Genomic DNA, 23437 nt, shown 5'->3' on the forward strand with positions numbered 1-23437 from the left:
TACAAGAAGACAACTTGGCTCAGCCAGCCACACGGGCACACAATGTTCAGTTACATGCTTTCATGTAGGCATTTAATTTGCAACTTTGTTTCTGCATCCAATACACACATAAGTGTCCAAACAATGTAAAAAACGCGGGGTGAAAACTCGAGCTAGCATCTTTTCCTGTAGGTGAAACTTGCCTTTATAGCCATTTACATAGTGTCGCACAAGGAGCCCTGGAGCCACACACTGCAGATTATTCTGCTTGAAGTGAATTTGCGAACTCGCTTGACTCTGCTTGCACACACCTCATGCTATACATGCGAATAGCCATCCTCCCTGTGCAGCGAAAGCTATCGCATAGTGCGAGCGTGGCCCTGCTTCCAGAAAATAGTTTGGAACAGTGTGGGTTTCCTCTAGCTCGAGATGTACAATTTTCTTTTATGGATACGTCTGCCACGCAGTGTCTTGTCAGGACTGCATTCATTCGGCCTAATTCCTGCACCACACTTGCAACAAATGAAATCAGAAACCAAGCACTGCAACAGCCTTTTCTGATTCTCATAGCCACATATCAAGGCAACCCGTCCTGAGCCAGCACCACACAATACACCGCTCGGTTCACTACAGCAAATGAGATCATGCATCAATTGTTAAAATAACTTGTCACCCTCACTGTCATACTGAAAAATCCCTGTTGACTCTACAACACAGCATACAACATTGAGTAATGGCAAATGAAATAAAAACCAAAAACTGAAATTGCATCTTCTGATTCTCATAGCTACATATCAAAGCAATCAACCATGAACAAGTTACGCTGCACACACAGGCTGCTCAGTTAACTCCAGAAATAAGTCTTAATAAAGCACACAAACAGCATGTCTGGTCTTCTCTGCTGTCTGATGGAGTTTCTTGCTCCTGCAGCTATGGAAACACACCTACTTAAGCTAAATTGCGCACTCCACACTAACTGAAAGGGGCAAAGGCAGCACTGGCTAATAGCTGGCCGCCTTACACACAGCTGCAGATGACCCGGCCGCTTTTGTTTTTCTTGTACCATCGGCGTGGCGTAGATGGCAACGCACCACAATTCTCAGTCGAGAACGATGAAGCACATTCAGATGCGACTTCTTCGGGATCCATGGCAGGAAATGGGGCCGGCAATGCATAAAACCAGAAGCTGCCAGAAGCAAGCGGCTGAGGGAAAACCCGGAAGAGCAGAAATTCACCATCAGGAATATAATTGAAACTCGCTACTGCAGCTGACGATAAGTTCTTTCACGCGTTGCATTAAAACGGGCACATGAAGAATTTTAGCTAAGGTTTTTATCTCCGCTCAAAGTGAAGGCGCCCTTAAGGGGGGACACTGGTCTTAAAACAATTTCTTTTAATTTTCAAGTGAACTCTGTGAAACTTGTCAGTCTTGCTGCTTTTTTCCCACTGATTTCAAATATGCCAGTATTTTTTCAGTTGGTCAATTAGTTCCCAAGATAATTAGAGATAATTAGCCATTTTTGTCCCCACAATTAACAAAACAGTGTTGGTCACAAAACTGTAATCTTTATATTTTCCATTACTATGAACCCTGCTGAATGCAATCTTGGAAACAGTTTTTTGATGCATCGCTTGGAACTAATTTTACAGCTCATTAAACTTCGGTGTTTGAAATGGGCACTGAAAATGGTTCCTTGCCACTGGTGCTACCGAAGTTTAATGAGCCGTAAAATTAGTTCCAAGCGGTGCATCAAAAAACTGTTTCCAAGATTGCATTCAGCAGGGTTCATAGTAATGGAAAATATAAAGATTACAGTTTTGTGAGCAACACTGTTTTGTTAATTGTTGGGGCAAAATGGCTAATTATCTCTAATTATCTTGGTAACTAATTGACCAACTGAAAAAATACTGGCATATTTGAAATCAGTGGGAAAAAAGCAGCAAGACTGACAAGTTTCACAGAGTTTACTTGAAAATAAAAGAAGTTGTTTTAAGACCAGTGTCCCCCCTTAAAGGAGCCATGAAGAGAAAACAACAGTTTGTTTTATTCGAAAGATTAGGTGTTTCATAGTACCCCAAGCGCTTTCCCGGAAGCAAATGATGCTTTATTCACTGAGAAATAAGGCAATTTAAGCCAAAATTTTAAATCTCCCGCTAAAATTGAACATTCCGTGACGTGTACAATGGCGTCATAGAGCCGGTCCATGAGACAAATTACTTAGTATGTCGACTCCATATAGCACCCACACGCGGGAGTCGATCGAGACGGCGGCCATTTTAAAAATACTAGTAAAACCTAGTGCACCCGCAGCCCTAGTCATGGAATCGCCTGATCCGGAGAACAAAACTCTCGCCGAGGAGCTCGGGCTTGCATTAACAACCTCACACCACTAAAACGCTCAATGCTTCTAAGTGCACGAGCGGCAGCAGTTGTGGTATAGGCGGTGGACGGGAAAGCGACCATTCCGCGATAGCCACAACAGACTAACGCCCAGCCGTCGGCACCGCTGCCTCGTCAGCCCCGTCGCGACGGACCAATATAGACTGGTACGTATGTGCCGTATTTTGATTACGGTTAATAATAGTTCAATTTCAGTAGCAGTATCACTTATGCCAGTTGGCCGGTGTCGTGTATGGAAAGCCGTTCGCGCGAGCTCTCTGCTTTGACCAGAAAGATACGAGCGTCAATGCGCGGTGTTTACGGCATTTTTTTCCCCAAGGTCAGAGCGATTTGACGAAGTCGGCGACGAGCGCCAGCATGTCCCAGGAGTGAGCTAACGTAAGGGTCCCTGCCGTAATCACTTCCTCGGAAATGAAGCGAGCACACTCGTACTTCCTTTAGCTCTCTTTCTCCTCCGTTTGCATAGTTCTCTAAACGTAGCCACTTGCTTCGCCGAGGTTCGTCGTTGGGCAGCACATGAAATCAGATCTCCTTACCGGCGGGGATGTCGCACTCCCTCGACGATTTGCGCGTACTACATGGGCATTTCAAAACGTAGCAACGAAATTTCATTGTAAAGTACTCGAACAAACTGAAGTTTTCAGTGGTTGTAAACTGTAAACGAGCTCCTAACAATAGCAGCAAGCCAACACCATTCCGAAACTGCGACGACTGTCACTATCTCGTCGCTGCTTGCTGTTCCTTACTCCCCTCGTTTCTATTTTTACCTTTGCTGGTTGGCGATATGACGGCCAACCTCCTGTGAAGGGATTACGATACGAAGCAAGGTCGCGGCTGTGCGTGCTGGAACGGTTCGTTGGCCCCGAAGAGCCTCGAACCCGAAAATTCGTCTGCGCGACGGCGAGATGTCGAGCTCGGCCGGCGCTAGTTTCGTAAGCATTGGCGCACACGCTTGCGTGTTCGTTCGGACCTTCAACCGTTTACTCCACCGTTCTTTGTCATAAAAAGAATGTGCAGTATGTTTCACGGGCATTTAGCTCGCTATGCAAACTGTAAGCCCTGCCTAACATGCGTTTGCTTTTGCCGGCCTCCGCCAATCGCAGAGCATTCCCAAGTGACATCACAGGTTCTGTTGCGGAAAATGAGCTGGTGGGTCGCATGGTCATTTCCTTTTTTCCTAATTATGTAGCTTATTTGAGCGAAGTTTGCGTTATAAGTGGTGTCGTTATGGTTCTAACGAGGCAATCTTTCGAATGAACCAAACTTGTGTTTTCTCTTCATGGCTTCTTTAAGAACTACTTTTCGGCACGGACGCATTAAGGAAAGCTTGGCTCCAAGCGCTGCCTGCAGGTGCAAGGCGGTCGGCCACGACGTCACCTTGATAGAGCGACACTATTGGCTGGAAGGGAGTGGTGGAAGTGGGGGATTGGGCGACGCCCCTTTTTTCTTGACTTGTATCCGAGTATAGCAATGAGCAACGCCCCAATTCAGGCTTCCTAACATGAAAGGCAAGTTTCACGGGGCTACTCCTGTGACTCGGCATAGACCACGGAACAAGAATGCATGGGAGGCGAGACAGCCCATCGCGATAAGCGCAGCAAGCGACCAGATAACTGAAAAAGTGTGCTGGTGCAGGCTTGTTGGTACATAACTGAATATGGAAAAACAGAGCTAAAATGGGACAAAAGAACGTGACAAGACTGGGCGCTGACTAACAACGAGTTTTATTTCGCCGTGGCGGAATATAAACCCTCGGAAAACACGAAAAGAAAGAAGGGGAGACAAACATTCCACTAATACACAAGGCGCATGTGCGAAAATAACATTCATTGATCAAGATAACTAAGTTCTTTTTCTAACAATTCAATGGATGCCTTACTGACAGACGAATCACCCCGCTTGTGGATGACATGTGCTTCGTAGATTTCTCTGGCACTTTTTCCTTTATACTTTCTTAGCGCACGTGTCTGCTCGAGAAGAGGGGTACATTTACGATCCGCGCATTCCGCACAGTGAAGAGCCAAATTACTGCCAGTTTTATTTTTCACTGTGTTCGCGTGTTCTCGCAGCCTATCATTCAGACACCGCCCTGTTTGGCCCGTGCATGATTTACCGCGGGACAACGGAATGTCATAGATTACACCAGACGACACCCTCTTTTCGAGCAGACATGTGTGCTAAGAAAGTATTGAATGTTTGTCTCCCTTTCTTTCTTTTCGTGCTTTCCGAGGGTATATATTCCGCCACGGCGAAATAAAACTTGTTGTTGTTAGTCAGCGCCCAGTCTTGTCCCGTTCTTTTGTTTCGTTTTAGCACTGTTTTTCCATATTCAGACCAGATAACGCCACAATGAAAGCCAAGGCGGACTGCAAAGCTTCATCGCTGCAGGGGTGAAGAAGCGGGCAGCGGCACCCATTGGACAAAATGATAGCGGCCGCTCTTCTTTCCATGGCTGCGCGGTGCAATGCAGAAAGCGGTGGCCGCACAGTTTCCTCACCCGCGGCAGATGCACTTGTGGTGTTATCTGGCCGCACTAGGAAGCCTCGTTTCCCCTCCTGTCTTATTCTTGCTCCATGGGGCAGACGTTCCGCAATGTTCAGTTTCCGTGACCTAGGCGTCGTGCCAACGCACTTGCCCTTGCTTTGCAACAAAGCTGGGGAGCCCGCGCAGCCTGGATTCTGAAACCGAGTTCCCCACCTGGTGCCCACTGCGGGACTCTGGCCAGCACTACAGAGGCAGGCACAGTTTTGTAAAAAGAAAGCACCTATAACAAGAAACATCATGCAATTAAAAGGTAAAAAAGGGAGATTCCCAAACCCTAAAACACACGAAACATTGGAAAAAAGAACACTTTACTTTGTTATAACAACGAGTGTTATAACGAGTGGGCAAACAGTGATTTGTGGCTTCAAAGCAAACACGAAGTGAACCCGTGTTTGTCTCTTTCTTGTCTTCCATTCAGTTTCTTTGCACTGTTTTTTTGCCACGAATACGAGTCGTAGTCCACTTCGTACTAGAGTGTAAAGGCGGGCTCGCCTTCACACTCTAGTACGAAGTGAACAAGGAAATTATTTGAATAGTTTAAAATTCAAGCAAATATTTGGCGATTTCCAGTGAGAAAACTCAAGTTTACCATTTCTCAAGCATTACATACTTCAGTAACTATAGCCTGCAGAAAAAATAAAAGGCTATGTTAAAAGGGTTCCCAATTTCTTTTTCAGAGGCATAAAGACATACAGAAGCCTGCCCGCAGCTTTTACCTTTACTTATGACAACATTCATTTGACGTAATGACTTCAACCAGAAGTGTTTCAGCGTTAGCGTAATGGGGGTGTATATTCTGACATGCTAACATGCAGAAATTTCTCTTGGAACAAAACACACAAATGTCAGTTTCTTGAAAGTTCATGCCAATTGTACAAGCAAACCGTGGTGCAGCAGAAAGCACGAGAAATTATTTCGACTCCTGAACCCTCCCTGTGCATGCCTCCATGGCGCCTTGCCCTTGCCAATGGGCACCTTCTGCAGTGCCCAAGTCCTTCAATGCTGTTCTGATCACTGAACTCCGGTCGTAGTTTCAGTGAGGAACAAAAGCCACCGCTAGGTTCGCCGCTGTGGGCGCGGGGCATTCCGCCACCAGGGCGTGCCGCACTCAGCCAAAGCTACCGCTTCCTCGGTTCGAGGCCATTGGTTCTGCTACCACCAAGGCCAGAACTGGCCCAATGGCCCGCAGGTCCGAGGCACTGCCCACAGGAAGCGCCTTCCGCTTGCCCCACATGGCCGCACGTCTCGGCAGCAGTGTGCAAAAGCCTGCTGCCGGGAGCAGAGGAGACCAGTGCCGTTTTCGAACTTCGACATACTTTGAAAATTTCATTCCAAATTTTAGAATACCTAGTCCCCGCTATACAATTCGAGGCCGAATTGAATTTCGGGCTATTCACTTCGACTTTTGGAAGTTTCAAATGGTCACGCTCCCCTAGTCACCACGCAAATACACAAGGTGGGACTGGCACCATCCTTTTCAGTTCCAGCAGCAAAGTAGCCTGCACCGTGGTTGACTTCCATGCTGTGTCTAGAAGAGGGCTTAACGCTATGTACACAACTGTGGACATTTCAATCCTGCGTTTTTTTTACAAAAATAATTAGCAAAGCTGAAAGTTTTTGCTAGTTTAGCATAATTTTGTATCCTTCGCCTAAAAATGAAGATTTTAGGGCCATCTGGTGGCTAGGAAGATTACTAAGAGCATAAACAAACAAAACCACGACGCACGCGAGGGCTTCAGCGGGTGAGCTTTTTCAACTCTCTCCCGGTTTTCTCAACATACTTGCAGCCCTAAAAATATAGAAAAAAATGCATATCACACAAATATATATGATGTGGAAATATTCAGCGCTACTTGACGCTCCTGACCTCTGTGATGCTATGTACACATTCTGTCATCATCATCAGCAGCAGCAGCCTATCTACGCCCACTGCAGGGCAAAGGCCTCTCCCATTAATCTCCAATTACCCCGGTCCTGTGCTAACTGCAACCAACTAATCCCCGCAAACTTCTTGATCTCATCTGCCCATCTAACTTTCTGCCGCCCCCTGCCACGCTTGCCTCCTCTAGGGATCCACTCTGTTACCCTTAATGACCAACGGTTATCTTGCCTTCGCATTACATGCCCTGCCCACGTCCATTTCTTCTTCTTAATTTCTACTAATATGTCCTTAACACGCGTTTGTTCCCTGACCCACTCCGCTCTCTTCCTGTCCCTTAATGTTACACCTATCATGCGTTCCATTGCTCGCTGAGTCGTCCTCAATTTAAGTTGAACCCTCTTTAATAAGCCTCCAAGTTTCTGCCCCGTAGGTGAGTACCGGTAAGACACAGTTCTGTACATGACCGTAAAAAGACACTAAGATTGTTTTGGGGTCAGTAACCTGCCAATTCATCTTACTTGGTAAGACACAGAGCACAGAAACCACAAAAAAAAAATTTGTTGGGGAAATAGCGAGCGGCGTCTGAAAGGGTTAACTAGGTGGACTTGACTAGGCTAACGCGACAATGAAGCAGTCCTAGAGCCCCAACGGCTACCCTCTCTCACCAGTTCACGCAAGCCCAACTGCACCCGCGGCTGACCGCAAAGCAGAAGACCCTTGCACTGGTCCACTTCCCCGGACATCTTGAGGTGGCCCCAGCACAACAAGGACAACAGGGCCAAACCACAGTGCTGTGGTTCGTCTACTTCCTTCTGTTGTGCGTGGGCCACCTCAAGATGTTCAAAAACCCCAAAGCACACACCAGCAGGGTTCGCCAACTGGTCCACTGCCTGCCCAAGGCAGCGTGTGGACAGAGTCCTTCAATGCTTCTCTGGTCATGAAACTCCCGGCCAAGTTTCAAACAGGGACAAAGGCTACCGCGAGGGGCACCACCGCAAATCGGAGGGCATCGGGCGGCCACTGCTGCTCTGTAGCCAGACCGGCAGGCAGGAACGCAGTAGCAGCATGCCCATTCACACCAAATTTTTTCGCCACTCACCAAATGATAAATCCATTTGAGCGGCCCACGACACGTAACGCGAAAGCGCACTGCTGATAAGGCGGCGAGCGTCTGTTTTACCTTACTCCGTGGTCCGTTCCCTCCCAAACGCGCTCTGACCACGCCCCTGGCTGCCCTCCGATCAACACCAGCGCTGCGGCGCGGCAGCGTACGAAGCTCTCCCATAGCGTGACAGCGAAGTTTCATGACCAGAAAGGCACTGAAGGACTCTTGTGTGGCCTAGCCTAGTGCTTCGGTAACGTAAAATGCCTGCACAGGGAAGTGCGCACAATGAGCTGGCACAAGAGGCAGTGAACACAGAAGATGACCGGCCACAACCGGCACAGTCGAGCTGGCTGCTGAGCGCCGACCCCGAGCCACCAATTCTGCTTTCCGTGGGGCCCACCGTGGCTAGGGAAATAGTAAAACCAACAGGCTGGAACAGCCGCACTTGTGATGCAGATCACTCTACCGTCCCCCTAGCCTGAAGCTTGGAAATCTAGATGGTATTGCTGCCCCTGCAAAAGCCCGGAAATGTTCCTCTGGCCAAACGCAATTCAAACTCCTAGTGTGCGTCCATGCAGTCACCGTGCTGGCCACACAACAGCGCCGATGGTCGAGGACCCCCCAAACAGGGCGCACTACGAGGGAGGGAATTTCATGCACTCACTGCCCACAACCAGGCTTGCAACACCTGGCAGGGAGCAACAAGAAGGGAACACTCAAAAGTCGTGGCACGCTGGCCCACTTCGGCAGGTCAGGGTGCCGCGAATGCAAGCACCCCAGCAGTGGCTCAGTGATGCGGGAAAGGCCGCAACCCTGAGAACACGCATCGCCGCAATCCTGCACACGTTCCCACACCACAAAAGTGGGATGGGTGGAGGAGCTTGTTTCTCCGAAACAAAACCCCGAGGGCATGCAGGCAAACGGTAAACATACACGGGGAAACTTCTTTGAAGGACACACACCTCAGGCAGCAAACATCAAAATGGGACGCCTCACTACAGCCACGCGCTGTGCTCCAGTTTAATCAGCGCTCAGTTAGGCGGTGCTCCCGGCTTCAAATACACGACCAGGATGATTTTTCACAGCGACGCTGTTTAGCAAATCACCATTTTTTGTGTCTGCGCACATGTGAGCACGGACCTCGCGGCGTCCACTCGGCAGTTAACAAAACCAAGAAAATGTGTAGCGCTCGTGTGTGCATACCCCGCAACGACCACCCAGCATCACCTGCGCACGTTTGTCAAGCCAAGCATACCCACTCAGAAAGATTTGCCAAAAAAAACTCCAGCCGTAATTGGGACAACACATGAAGGAAGATCATACTTATAGCAACAACGATGGAGCAAAGGTCGTTGCGGCAGTGAAGAAGCAAATGAGCTGCTATTGTGGACTTAAAACCTTCGCGATGGTCGCGAAGGCTGGGTGCAGCTTCGCCCCCTACACGTTAGTGTGAGCTTCCTCCATTTTCTTCCTCCAGTGCACAGTTTCTGAGAAAACCGTACACAGCCGTGCGGCGGCATTTTCAGGGGGATGTCGAATCTTCCCTTTGCAGAAACTTCCTCCCCCTCTGGCCCGATGCCTCCTTCATCCTGGCCTCGGAACAAGAGGCCTTCGTGGCATCTTTCTCTACTTCACTAATTCCCTGGCTTTTCTTGGTAGGTGCGAGCGCAAGCAAGCAAGTAAAGGAAACGTGGGAGGCAAACATGCCAAGGGAGGGTCGTGCGCATTTGAAAATGACATCTAGAACAACAACCGGGTTTTCCCCGTCTACTTCTCTGCTGTTCCACTATGACACGGTGGCACCACTAGGAGCGTATAGCAAGTCAGAGACTCCTGAATAACCCTCGTTCTCCCTCGAGGAACACAGTGCAACAAAACCCTTACTTGACAGCAGCCAGGGATGGTCCCTGTATTGAGCATCACAATGTATACATATTTTACAGCAAAGCTGTACGTGTATAGCGGGGGTGTGCAAATACTCAATGTCCAAATATGAATCATATGGTACCTCGAATAGTTCAATTTGCAAATAGAATATCTACCAATCTTCCGAATCGTCGACAAGACTTTCTCAATGTGCCCACCTCTGCAAAAGCAAAAGATGTTGGCACACGCTACCACACTGCTACATCATCCAAACTGCAAATCTTCATCCAATCTGAAAATCTTCATCCAAACTGCACTTCGACAAGCATGCCTTGTAGAGGCCGAAAATTTTAACGTGCAGCACGAAGCAATTTTCGACTGCAGTGACTAGGTCACCATTGCCTCTGGCTACCATTCTGAGTCCCGCAACGAGATGTGTACCTGCTAGTGCAGCTTGCAGTAAAGCAATCAGGTGTACCAACAATGCCGCAGCTTTGGTTGTGTTTTTGACAGCGCCCCCATTAACTTACGAACAAAAGAGGTGCTGGCATTTCTGCGTACACTTGGTGTATGCTTTTAGCATGTATTTTTCCTTTTACATCCTAGACCACAGGGGATGATATTCTGCCTTTACATGGCTTCTTAGCCTCATCACATATCTCCCGGCATGCACCGTGGCTTGTGAATGGCAACGTCCGTGCATTGAACAGGGACGGGATTCTGCAGCGCGGCCATTTCAAATTGGCCGCTCATCTCCTGGCGTGCAACGCACCCTAGCAAGCGTAGTCACTGTGGCGACGACGCAGCGCTAAGATCCCCTCCAACACTCTGCGCATGAATACCGCGTTTGAATGGCACTATCGGATAGAAATTGGCTTCATAATGCGAGGGATCCAGATTCGATTCCGACCACAAAAAGCGGATCATCCTCCTTTTCCGACGCTGTAGCAAGCGTTTCGCGCATGGATTTGCACCAAAATAATGAAGGCGCGTGGCCCATTAGGCAATGTACATTTTGTAAGGGAGGGAGTAGGAATACTGAATTCTCCAAATTTCCAAAATAATGGGAGCTGAATTAACGAGTATAAAGTTTATTTAACATTAGCCCTGAGGTGTACCATCATCAAATGGTACCTACCAGGTATTGCGCAACAGATGCTTACCTACCAATGCCTACACTCACAATAACGGTGGTGGCTGCAAGTTCAAGCGGGACGCAATGCTTACGCAAACCGAATTTTATGAACTGGTGCAGCCACAAGCACAGGGTGTTTCCCACAAAAATGGCAGTGGGCCCTGTGTCCCCGCAGGGACTCGCGTTGTCGCCCCTGCTGTTCCTACGAGAGAGACTCACCGTTCGGGGGAGGAGGGGCGGGCCTGCGTGCTGCTGCTCTGGCTGCTGCCGGCCGCAGGAGGGGAGGGGGGCAGGGGCCGCTGCTGGTCCTGGGGGCGCTGGCGCCGCGCAAGCGCCTCATCCGACACCATCATGGTGAGGCCCCGCTCGAGCTCCCACTGGCGCCACATCTCCTGCTCCTCCAACACCTGCACCAGGGGGCCACACGCTCATGGGACCGTCCCCCTTGGCTACGTGCCTGTCTGCAACCCCGCTGCCCCACAACAGCCTCCCAACAGAGTGGATGGAAGAAGCATCTGCCACCGTGGGAACTGCAAGTAACGTGTGAATTGCGCTCCTTGGCTCTCCAGTGGCTTCTGCTTTCGGCCTGCACCCCCCGTCACGTCAGCAGTTGCATCTGGAAGGTGTGTCAAGCATTCTTCTGAATTGGCAGTGGCAGAGGTTACTGCTCAAGGAGTAGCAAAAAGCAGGGTAAAGGCGTCTCCGAAACATGCTGGCAGGTAGCAGAGCTACCAATCTGTGTACCTTTCAACGAGCAACGGGTGGTGGTGATGCCCCGTTCTGACTGCCTAAGCTTCGGCGAGCATTAGATCGCGCGATAAATCTGATTCACCCAGGCATGCTTGTAATCGGCGCAATACGCTTACTTGGCATGCCGGTTCACGACTACCAACAAAACACAGCCTCTGCCAAAGGTAAAGCTGCAGGATAGCAGCAAGTAGCAGGCGGTCCCGATGATGGTTGGATTTTTTATGGCGCAAGGCCGACTAAGGGCAAAGAGCGCCAGAGAAGAAGTTATTTAATGGTTGATGAGACTGTAAATACTAAAACCTGTGAGTAGAAGTAAAAGTGATGATGATGATGATGTTCGTATTTTTATGGCGCAAGGCCGACAGAAGTAAAAGTGACGCAGTGAAAATACAATGGAGATGGCTGGTGTATAGGGCCAGGATGATTAGATGTGATATGACAAGATGTGCAGAAATTTTACATCAGCTAAAAACTTAAAAGGGACGGACAACCGATTTTTGTTACATATATTTTCTCTAGCTCATATGAAAGCCAATGTTTTATATAGCCCGGTAACCACAAGCAATTTATAAACAAAGTGGCGGAAATAATTTAATTTGGCAGCAAACTTTATGAAATCGGAAGGGTGGCGGTTCGTAGTGTCGAAACTTGGCACTACAATGTGCGCCCCGGTCACGTGACCTGCAAACCTAGCAGCTACTGTAACTGCTGAAACGTTTATTCACTTATTGAAAAGTTTTTAACACCAGTATTTGTATAAGTTTAAATTGTATGTGTATTTTTAAACATTATTTCGAAACTTTTTACGCCGCCCACCGCCGCTGGGTTGCCCTCAGTGTGGCTAACTGAGCCTCCATGCCCAGAATCAACGGCAGTGTTCAGTAAACAGACCCAGTGAAGGAGATTTGACGATCCTGCCTGACTCAGGGGCGTTTGTTCTGCCAAAATATTCGATTTCAGTTTCTAAATACACCAACGGCAGCTTAAAAAAAAAAAAAAAAAATGAAGTGCCCGGGGAGAACCTAATTTCCGACCTCCACAACATGAAGCGTGCGTGGAGCCAAATTCTACTTATTGTGCATCCCAACAGATGCACTTTCGTGCAAGATGGACTGGTGAATTAGAAAAAGTGCACAAAGGAATAAGAAAGCCTGTGAGTCACACTTTTTTTAGCTCGGGACAAGTTTTTAAATATCGCTTTTCATTTCGCAGACAGACAAAACTATGTTGCTGCGCTACTGTATGTCATGGTTGCCAGCATTATTTTTGGGGGGACACATATGGCTCGTAAATCTTAAAAAATTTCGATTTAAAAAGTTCTAGGGCGTTATCAGCAAAACTGCTTCTCGTTAAGGTGCTTTAAGCGATGCCCTTTCATTTGGGATAGAGAATATATACTCGACAAAAATCGGTTGTCTGTCCCTTTAAGAACACGCTGGCTAGAAAACATTGGTTCGTCGGCTAAAAAGTATGATGGGTGCAGTGGAACGTGTCGTCTGTATAATTCAGGGAAATGTTTGTGTCGTGTCGTGTCGTGTCAAGTGCCCTGCATGTGATTAGTATGTGGACTACGGATAGGCCCCTTCCACACCTGCTACACATGGGTCCCGATGATCCAGTGAGCAGGTGGGAGTGCGTCACATGTGTGTGGCCTATCCGCAGCCTAGCCAGGGCGACTTCAGTGTATCTGTTGTGTGAGACAGTTGTGTAGCGTCCCAATTGTGGTTTTATTACACGTAGTTTGTTGTCTGTTTGTTGACTCCAGCGTAATTGCCATGTGTTACGAAGCTGTCGTCTGATGTGTGTCTTTAGGTCGGTGTATGGTACTGTTGTAACGTCAAATGTAGTCATGAGAACAGCAGCACCAGCCATTTGATCGGCGGCCTCACTGCCAGGGATTCCACAGTGCCCCGGTACCCAGCATATAGTTACTTGAAAAAAGCATTGATCACACAGTTTTTAGATGACCTTCCTGATGACAGTGCCTGTACAACACTTAGGGAATCTGTGTACACAATGGACTTGTGAATTGTTTGACGATGTGATTTGAAACGAGTAAGATGCCATACGCTTCTGCCGTGTAAATACTGTTATGAAAATTGATTGTTTTGTTAACTCTAAAATTTGGTCAGTGCGCTACACAAGAGACAGTAGAAGCAGTTTTGGACGCGTCGCTGAAGAATTCCGCACACCTGCACTTGTCCTGCAGGAACAGGAAGTGCTGCAAAATCGCACTCCTGGGTACCCTATTTTTTTTCTACTAGTGTGAATGACAGGTCGCATGATATAGGACATAGATGCCATGGTGGAATTCAATTATGGGTGGGTGTCTCGTGTGCAAGGGGTGGAACAGGGTCCATGGGTTTGGGAGCAGTCCTGGGAGCAGGCAAAAGTGCCTTTTGTAGCAGGCTCGGAGCAGCCAGAAAGGCATTTTTAGAGCACGTTTGTAGCAGCCAGAATTGCCATTTGGAGGAGATGTAATATCATTTAACCGCATTATGGTGCCTCTCTAATCTCCGTGCAGGCCGCCGTGCAAGTTCCCTGCCAAGCACCTAATCTCTCTACTATTCTCAGGCGTTCTACCGTGCACTAGAACCTAATCTAAACCAGAAACGCAGTTCTTGTACTATATCTGGAGGTTTACAAAATGCGGAGTCATCTACCTCCGGCTCCAGCGTGTGCGCTGCATTATTACCGTTCGAAGGCCAAACCTCAAGCGGAGAGTCAAAAGAGAGATAACAGGCCTTGCTTCGTGTCCACCGAACAGCAGTGTTTATGCGACCCCACGGCGGCTTTCCGTAAAACAACGTGTTTGCTTGCATTTTTTCTATCGAACAGCAGTTTCAGTGCGCTCAAAGCTGAACATAGCTTTTTTCCTCACCCGTCACCGGGATGCCAGTCTACGAACTTACGCCACAGACAACGTACCTAACTAGAGTATGTCAGAAGGCCCTATTATATTAGACCATCCTCTACTAAGCAAAGCCAACCCCAAAGTTGAATTGAATTGAATTTAAGTTTATTTGTTTTTTTCCGAATACAGAAAAAAGAGGGGGGCAGGGGGGGAGAGGCAAAAAACAACCAGCATCCCTCCGTTTAGCAGGGAGTCCATTTCAAGTTTCAAATTAATTTCAGTTTCAAGTTTACAGGCGAAAATGGGTAGATACCTCAAAGCAAAAGTGAAACACTCCGTAAGGTGGAGCACGATGTCGCAATATAATAAGATAGAGGAAAATACATCTCTAGTTTCTAACTCTTGCTACAGCATAGCCACAATATAAAAAGCACCATGTCACTCTGCTCCTCACGGGAAAAAAACAAGAATGCGACCGTACCACCACAATAAGATAGAGGAAAATACATCTCTAGTTTCTAACTCTTGCTACAGCATAGCCACCATATAAAAAGCACCATGTCACTCTGCTCCTCACGGGAAAAAAACAAGAATGCGACCGTACCACCACAATAAGATAGAGGAAAATACATCTCTAGTTTCTAACTCTTGCTACAGCATAGCCACCATATAAAAAGCACCATGTCACTCTGTTCCTCACGGGAAAAAAACAAGAATGCGACCATACCACCCCAAAAATAACTGGAAAAGCTCTACGCAAGTAATGAAACCCTTTGCAAATAGCGCTGGAAAACTACACTTTTTTCTGAACTTCACAAACAGTACTTGCTACCAACGTTACTAGAATAAACTCAGTTTGAAAGCTCCGCCGGGGAGGCGGGCCGCGTGGCGGGCGCGAGAACTAGTGGCGCTGTAGTCGAGTCTTGCGCTACTCTCGGCGCGTCGTCTGCTACTGCGGCGAGCCGCCGCAGCAGCCATCCGCGGCGGGCCGCCGCCCCGACGTACCGCGGTGGCTTTCTAGTACTGCTATTGCTAAATTTAAACATATATCATCTTCCCGGTCGACAAGCTTAAACATCTTCATCCTTCCAGTCGACGTTACCGCATCCCATTTGTGCACTGTTTGAGTAGATATGCATACGATCGTCTGTATGCGCATTGACTTGCATGCGTTGCTCATTGGCTGGCTAAGAATCGACGGTGGGCCTATATTTGAGCCGTGTAGATTGCGTTGAACTTCCATATACGGGAGTTTCTTGGCGAGTGAGCATTTTCAGCGTAGCTTCGATAAGTACTGAGCTGTCTTATCTCGACGAAAAATGACCCAACACGTTTGTAAAAGCCGCGCCTTTATGCCTGTGCAGCAACACGACAGTTTTTGTGAATCTCGTCAGTGCGAGGTTCCGTTAACCAGCTTCCGATGTAGAGTTCTTATGCTCAACTTTTATATGCGCCGGGCTCGTCTCAACTCCTCCGGCCTCAGCGCTGTTTGTGTTGCATACGAGACATTAGATCACCGAAGATGAAAGTTCGCCTACAGTTCTGACGCTCAGTTCATCTCTCGCAGATGCACTCAACTTTTGCGAAATCACGTTTAAGCTTTAATCCACAATTTAAATGTGCGGATTCTACGCCTAAGGTCATAAGGATCTTTGACCGCCTTTTTGATGTTTTGAACTCAAGAAATCCCTCCACCTGATCGTACAAGGCACCTCGGCGAAAGGCGAATGAGGACTCAATGAGGACTTTTTAAAGGCTGAATTGTACATAACAGGACTCCAGGATGCACAAGGAAAATCAGCTATTTAGGGCCTCAAGAAAACCGTATTTTTAGGACTCCCCATACGTATGAACAGTGTCATGGCAACTTTTGACAGGGTTGTGGAAACAGGGAAGCTGCAGAATTTGCTCACGCACAAGATGTCTCATAACCACCTGAAAGCATTTTTTGGTTGCGTAAAAGGAAAGGGGTGTCAAAAAACAACAACCCTACTACCTTCCAAAGGAGCTGCATAAGGCAGTTGTTTAAGCAATTTCATATTAGCCGTACGCGATTAAATGATCGAATACGCATTCGAGGGCGTAATGCGTATTCGCTTGAAACATTCCAAAAGTCAGGTACTCGGTGGAAGCAACAAAGGGGTGTATGATTTTTATTCACCCGGAATTAATTCGAAAGGCTGTAGAAGGTGAGACCAGCCCGGCGCACATAAAAATTCAGCACAGGAACTCTACACCGGAAGCTGGTTAACGGGACCTCCCACTGATGAGGTTCACAAAAACTGTCGTACTGCTTTGCGGGCCGGAACGACCACCCTCACGTGTTTTGCCTGCAGCCAGGCAAAACAGGTGTTGTTTTGCCTTGCGAGCGTCGGCGTCAATAGCGGGCGCCTCCTTCACTCCAGATGGTTTTCATTAAGATCGTCGGTGTAAGTGCAAGTGCTTTGCAGCGACCAACATTACTAGTAACGTTGGCAGCGAGTGTGTACGCTTTGCTCGTCGGTCATTTTTGGAACTGTTTTCGGCCATGCGAAGAAGCTTGCTCGAAGACACGTACGTCATGTACAAAGCGTAGTGAGGAGCAAGAGATTCATCCACGGTTCGGCATGCCGACTTGCTTTGCGCCATGGTGCAAGAGCGGCTACCGCAACGGCTACTCCACTTCACGCCACTTCTTCGGGCCACCAAAGGACCCTACGGAATTCAAAAGGTGGGAGCAAGCTTTACATCGCAATCATAAAAAGCTAACTGCGAAGTGCAAAGTCTGTGACATTCATTTTGAAGATGACGACATTGTAAAGCACTACCGTCATGTTGTTGCCGGACAAGAAATTTTGATAGCACGCGGAAAGTGGGAGCTCGCGCCCGGTGCCATTTGTTCCCAGCACTTCCACCCCATATATCGAAGCCGAAACTTTCGGGATCAAGGCGCAAATCACGCCAAAAACGCACGATGTCCCGCAAAAGTCCAGTGCCTAGTTCTTCGGCGGAGGAGCCGCCGGAAGTAGAACAGCAAGAAGAAAGGCAAGCGATTATTAGCAACGCTGCCGTGACTCAGAGTTGCCCTGGCCTCACACTGACAATTGATAAATTGTCAACTGTCACGCTGCCTTCAAAGCAGTGGATTTTCGAGAGTTTTACAACGAGGCAACGAACAAAAGGTGTGGAATATTTTACACTCGCCGGCTCGTCAATAAAATAAAATATAAAATATATTATAAATTAAAATAAATATAAAGTCACTATCTTACAAACGTGCTGGGTCGTTTTTGGTCGAGATAAGACAGCTCAGTAGTTATCGGAACTATGCTGAAAATGCTCACTCGCTAAGAAACTCCCGTATATGGAAGTTACACGCAATCTACACAGCTCAAATATAGGCCCACCGTCAAATCAGCCAACCAATGAGCAACGCACGCAAGTCACTGCATACAGACGACCGTATGCATATCTACGTAAACCGTGCGCAAATGTGATGCGGGGTGTCAACTGGAAGGATGACTAATTTTGAAGTTTGTCGACTGAAAGTATCATAAATGTTTATGCTTGGCCATAGCACTACTAGAAAGCCGCCGCGAGCAACTCCGCGGCGGCCCACCGCGGCACGGCGGCACGCCGCCGCCGCCGCTGTAGCAGACGACGCCCCGAGAGTAGCGCAAGACTTGACTGCAGCGCCGCTAGTTCTCGCGACCGCCGTTTGGCCCACCCTCCTCCGCTGGCGGAGATGCGGAGCTCCGAAACTGAGTTTATTCTAGTAACGTTGCTTGCTACTTTGCACTTCCTTCAATGTCTACGCATACGAAAGAAAAGCACAAACATATTGTGCTGCCAATTTTCTTTTCGCAAATAATACCAAAGCACAACAGCTAACTAAATCTGGACTAAATCCGGACCAGATTCGTACGTAACAGGCGATCCCGGCACCGCGGTTTACGGCATGTTTTGCCGTTTTTTCATGCGCTTGCAGAGCGTAAATCGTTGAGGTAAACGTCTCCAAGCATTGCAGCACGAGAGAAAAAGATGTTGTGCTAGAATCGCAGTCACTAATGGCAGAGAAAACGCACCCGAATTGGAAATACTGCAGTGGAAGACACGTGCCTGCAAAAACAAAACGAAAAAAAAATGTCACCTGAACTGTACCGGCCAATCAAGACGTGGAAGGGGTCGGCGAGGGGCTCGCCTCGAGCGTGCGTGCTCCTGCCAATCAGCGGCTTGTAAACGATCTTCGCGAAATCGGCAGTAACGCTAGTTCTCCTCATTGGACGCTATTTTGAGACAGCGCAAAATACGCACAAAGAAAGAAGCGGCGCTGTTCTGGAACTGGGCGGCATCCGTGTATAGTTGGACGGTCCCTTCTAGTAGCTTGCCATGATTCTGAGACAGACACGACTGTAGTTCAACGGCTCACTGAGGAACACACGGTCACCAATCTTGAGCTCATCACCATACGCCTTGCCATTACTCGAATAGTGGAAAGACGGGATCCGTCATCTCGCACCTATTATATTTACACTGACTCGCAAGCAGCGTACACCGCCTGCCGTGCAGGGGGAGCGGACTACTCCGTTCTTAACACAATTTGGAAAGAAGCCCGTCGCCTACGGGAGGAAGGCTACAAGATAGTCATCAAATGGATTCCTGCGCATGAGGGAATTACAGGGAACGAAAAGGCACACCAGGCAGCGCGTGCTGCAGCTCTTTCCGCACCTTTGCCTGGATGCGTCGTCCTTGCACACCCACCGTCGCCTCTAATGGATAAGGCCGAGACATGGCCTCGTGCTCAATGCTATCGCCGCAGCATCCTCCGGCACTTGGCGAACCCTGAGAAAAAATATCGGCGACCACCCAGCAATCTTCGAAGGATGGAGGCGGTAATTCTTCGCCGAGCCCAGACGGGCCAACTTCTGTCCCCAGCACCACTACACCTCATCAACCCGCACTCATACGTGACCCCGCAGTGCCCGTTATGCCCCGCAAGAGGCACGACTGAACATATTTTGTGGCATTGCCCTGCCTTTACCGCAGTTCGGGAGACTGCATTTCAGTCTCTCGGCGTACGCCGACCTGGAACCCTCAAGGAGTGGATAGATCCACCATCGCACGTTGGACCATCGGACGCACTCCGGCTCTGGCGGGCTTTTCTTCAATATTTTAAGGACGAGAGAGCACCCGGCCGTTTCTTTGCAGAGCCGACGTCGGGACCACCCCACCTCGAAGACGTGGACAGCGGCCCCCCTCCTCCTCCTCCACCATAAATTCCCCCATTTCTGTCGCAAGGTTTATAACCTGTACAAAGCAGAAATAAAGACGTCATAAAAAAAAAAGAAAGAAGCCACAAGGCATAGACGAAAGAATACTCTCACAAAGCTAGTCCAAGATGTCCGCCGCCGGCAGTCTGCTTTGAGCGTGGCGCACGTGCGAAGTTCAAGCTTTTTTAACCCGATTCTCAGCATTTTGCGGCTCCCGCTGCGTTTACAAAGTCGACTTTAAGACCTTTCCCGACCAAATTCAACGGTAAAACTTTCAGAGTACGTGCTTGAAGGTATGGAGACCTCAAAAATGCGTTTTTCTCAAAATGCACTTTTTCGCGATTTTCGACCATTTAAGACCCGCGTCCCCCTTTAATTCAGGCGGGTTTGGCGCAACCGAGGCAGTTCGGCGCAGGATGGCACAGCTAAACACGTTTGGCGCTCAATGGCACCAATGGCGCAGCTGTTGCACCCATAGGCGTGCGCACAGGGGGGGACAGGGGGCGGTGACCGCCCCCCCCCCCCCCCTAATAATCTGGAGGGGGGCGCCAAATTTGCCCATGCCTTAACTCAATCAAACCTGTCCCGTAGGGTTATGACCACGCGTGTGTTTTCACAATCATGGCAGCCGAAGAACCCTCATGTTACCTTCCAAAAGCTGTTTACTTTCAGCTCCGGAAATGCGGGGACTAAAAGCAGGTCGCTGTGAGAAACACGTTATCACTTAATTTTCATATTTGCAGCCACTGTGGAGCTTGTCCTCCTCCTACTTTTCCTCGCAAATAACGTGCCTAGTACTGAGCAAAATAGCTGCGTAAAAAGAGTTGCAGAACAGAAAATATTATATACCTTCTTAAATTACAAATTTCAAAAGCTAGCGTTTGAGCGGTACGCACAGGAACCACGTTGCAGTTTACAAAAGACAGATGTGTCATATGTTTCTGTGCTTTTGGGAGAATAGAAGTTCTTTCGGCAGCGCGTTGTGAAATTGATGCTGCATCCACCCTGGGACCTGCCCCCTTTGCCAATGTTACGCATGAAAGTAAAAACTTCTGCCCAGAAATATTTTGCATGCGTTGCAATTCCATTTCATTGAAATAAAAATTTTACAACAATTCCTCATCTTTCCACTGCGTTCTGCGTTCTTATGCCTTCAGTGAGAGGAGGTCGGGAGTTCCCAAAGGGCGGGGGTGGGGGACTCAGGTAAGACTCTGCCCCCCCTCCTAATCAAGAACCCTGCGCATGCCTATGCGTGTCTGACAGAGGGACCCAAGTGCAAAAGCCTCCTCCCTAACTCTGAGAGAGAAAGGTAAGCAGATAGATGGCCTGTTTAAAAAGAGTTGTAGATTTGATGTATCATTCATGATAGGATTAAAAGGATGGTTGGTGAGAGATACGATCTTAGATGCGCACAGCAAGTCAACATATTCCCACTGATGCCCTAGGCACTATTTGTCACACTCGACATACTGACTCTCGACAGGGCTAGTGCGGAAGGCGCCGCATGAGAGGCGAAGGCCAGGATGCAGCACTGGGTCGAGCATTTTAAGGGCCGTTTTTGTCGCTGACCCTTACACGACACTGCCATAGTCAAGCCGAGACCCTACCAAGGCCGTGTAGGAGGCGCAGCAGCAGTTGTTTGTCGTCCCCATAGGATTGGTGTGAGAGGACCTTAAGAAAGTTCATTGTTTTAAAAAGCATCTGCATTTGAGCTGTTTGATATGAGGATGAATGCAAGCTTTTCATCGAATAAAATACCTGAAAACTTGTGCTCCTTGTTCACAGGAATCGGCACGTTCTTAAGAGTGATGTCTGGGTCTGGGTGGACCCCAGGCTTCCTGGAGAACACAACACAAGAGCTTTTTCCGGGAGTAATTTTAAAACCATTCTTGTCTGACCAGCCAGCAAGTTTCTTGACGCCGAGCTGGACTTGAGCATACCGTTACCAACCTATTAAATATTATTGTGCGGACTGCCACAGCCTCAAAAACAGTGTTCAGTGATAGGGTGGCATGCTAAGGATTTCCGGGCGATTATGGCCACACCGCCCAAAGAGTGTGTGCAGCCATCCCTATCCTTTCTGAACACCATATAACTATTTAAGAAATTCGTGCGACTAGAATTTAAATGCGTTTCTTGGACACACATGGCTGATGAGCATGCAAAATCTCGTATACATCGTCAAGATTATTAAGAAGGCCTCTGCAGTTCCATTGAACAATATTTTCTCTTCCCATTATGATGCGTTAGAGCTACTGGAGTGTGACTATTTACGTAAGGTCTTTCCGGGCTTGCACTCTTGGGAGGGTTTTTTTGTTACCTTCTCTGGAGGTTTAGACGGACGGATCCGCTCCTTCCACTGCGAAGCAGACAGGAAAGGTCCCATATCTATCTCATCATCAGATTTGCAAGGGGTACCCGGCGGACTGGACCCCCCGGACTTGGCACCGTTTCCGGTGCCCTTCCTTCAAGCTGCGACCGCAGAGGGCGTCAGGAGCACCCCAGGTGGCACAAGTGGCGAGGCGGGGGTGGGAACTACTGCGGTTTCCTGCGTCTTCGTCTCCTCCATGCCCTCGCATATGCTTCGGATCGGTGGAGAGGAAGCAGTGGATGCAGCAGCATCCCCAACGGACGTGGTTGCCACCACAGCCACTGCTGCCTGAGCAGGCGGTGTGGTGGCGGGTTGGGCAGCCGGTTGGGACCAAGTCCGACTCACGGTACTGGGTCCCCGCCGAAACCAGACGCCGCTCTGCCCCCCGGCGAGCCGCGTCGGCGTACCTCCCCAGGGGGAAAGAGGTGAACCTCTTTTGCGTCTCCAGGAAGGTGATGTTTTCTGTGACCTCGATGTTTATTATTTTCTTTTCAAGTTGGAACTTTTCACATTCCCTGGAGTAGGCCGCGTGTGGGCCCTGACACTTGTTGCAGAGGAGTTGTTGTGAACTACAATTATCAGTGGGATGGTCATGTTGGGCGCGCTTGGCACAGGTTATTTGGCCCCTACCTGCGTTACTACAATGCCCGAACCACCAGAATTTGAAACAGCGCCGCGGGTTCGGTATGTACGCTCGGACGGAGCACCAGATGAAACCAGCATTGATGTGGTCTGGAAGGACGGAACGGTCAAATGTCAGGATATCTCTAGTGGGTACTATCTTATCGTCTCTTCTTATGGTTATGCGCCTGACAGCCGTCCCACCTTGATTTTTCAGAACTTCAAGAAGATCGGCCTCTGTCTCATTTGCTAGATCTGGCTACGAGATCACGTCCTGCGAGCTGTTGAGGCTGCGGTGGGGCGTGACCTTGAAGTCAAGATCGGCAATTCGGAGCTGCTTCGGGAGTTTTGTGGCCTGCTGTTGACTGTGTACCTCGACTAAGATCTCGCCGGTTCTTTGCTTTTTAGCTTTATAGGATTCCCCTATAACACTTTCTAAAAACTTCGAAATCAAGAACACGGACTGTGAAGCAATAGGCCTGGCTTGTTCAAGAGATTCAATTACCAGGAAGTGGGGGTAGTTATCAGGTTTTGGGATTGTCATGGTCGAAAGGGGTGGAAATGATACTTTGGTGTGGCCCCTTTTAGAGGGGCCACATCATTGGGTTTGGGGAATTTAGAAAAAAAAACATACATCATGTATAAAAGCAGGGGACGGGGGTACTTTCTTCGCTCGGGTT

At 48.6% G+C, this 23437-nt stretch overlaps 1 protein-coding gene across 1 annotated transcript in view; it reads right to left on the bottom strand.

Moving 5' to 3' along the window:
- The window catches only part of LOC144179494 (uncharacterized), a 49308-nt gene that overhangs the window by 19735 nt on the left and 6136 nt on the right, over positions 1-23437 (bottom strand). The window contains exon 2 of the mRNA XM_077707868.1: positions 11132-11319. Within this exon, the coding sequence (XP_077563994.1) occupies positions 11132-11319 (188 nt within the window). The remainder of the gene's footprint in view (positions 1-11131; positions 11320-23437) is intronic.

This window comes from Haemaphysalis longicornis, unplaced genomic scaffold (assembly GCF_048455015.1).
Source record: "Haemaphysalis longicornis isolate Haplotype H1 unplaced genomic scaffold, Haemaphysalis longicornis Haplotype H1 scaffold_4, whole genome shotgun sequence".
In the NCBI taxonomy this organism is placed as follows: Eukaryota; Metazoa; Arthropoda; class Arachnida; order Ixodida; family Ixodidae; genus Haemaphysalis; species Haemaphysalis longicornis.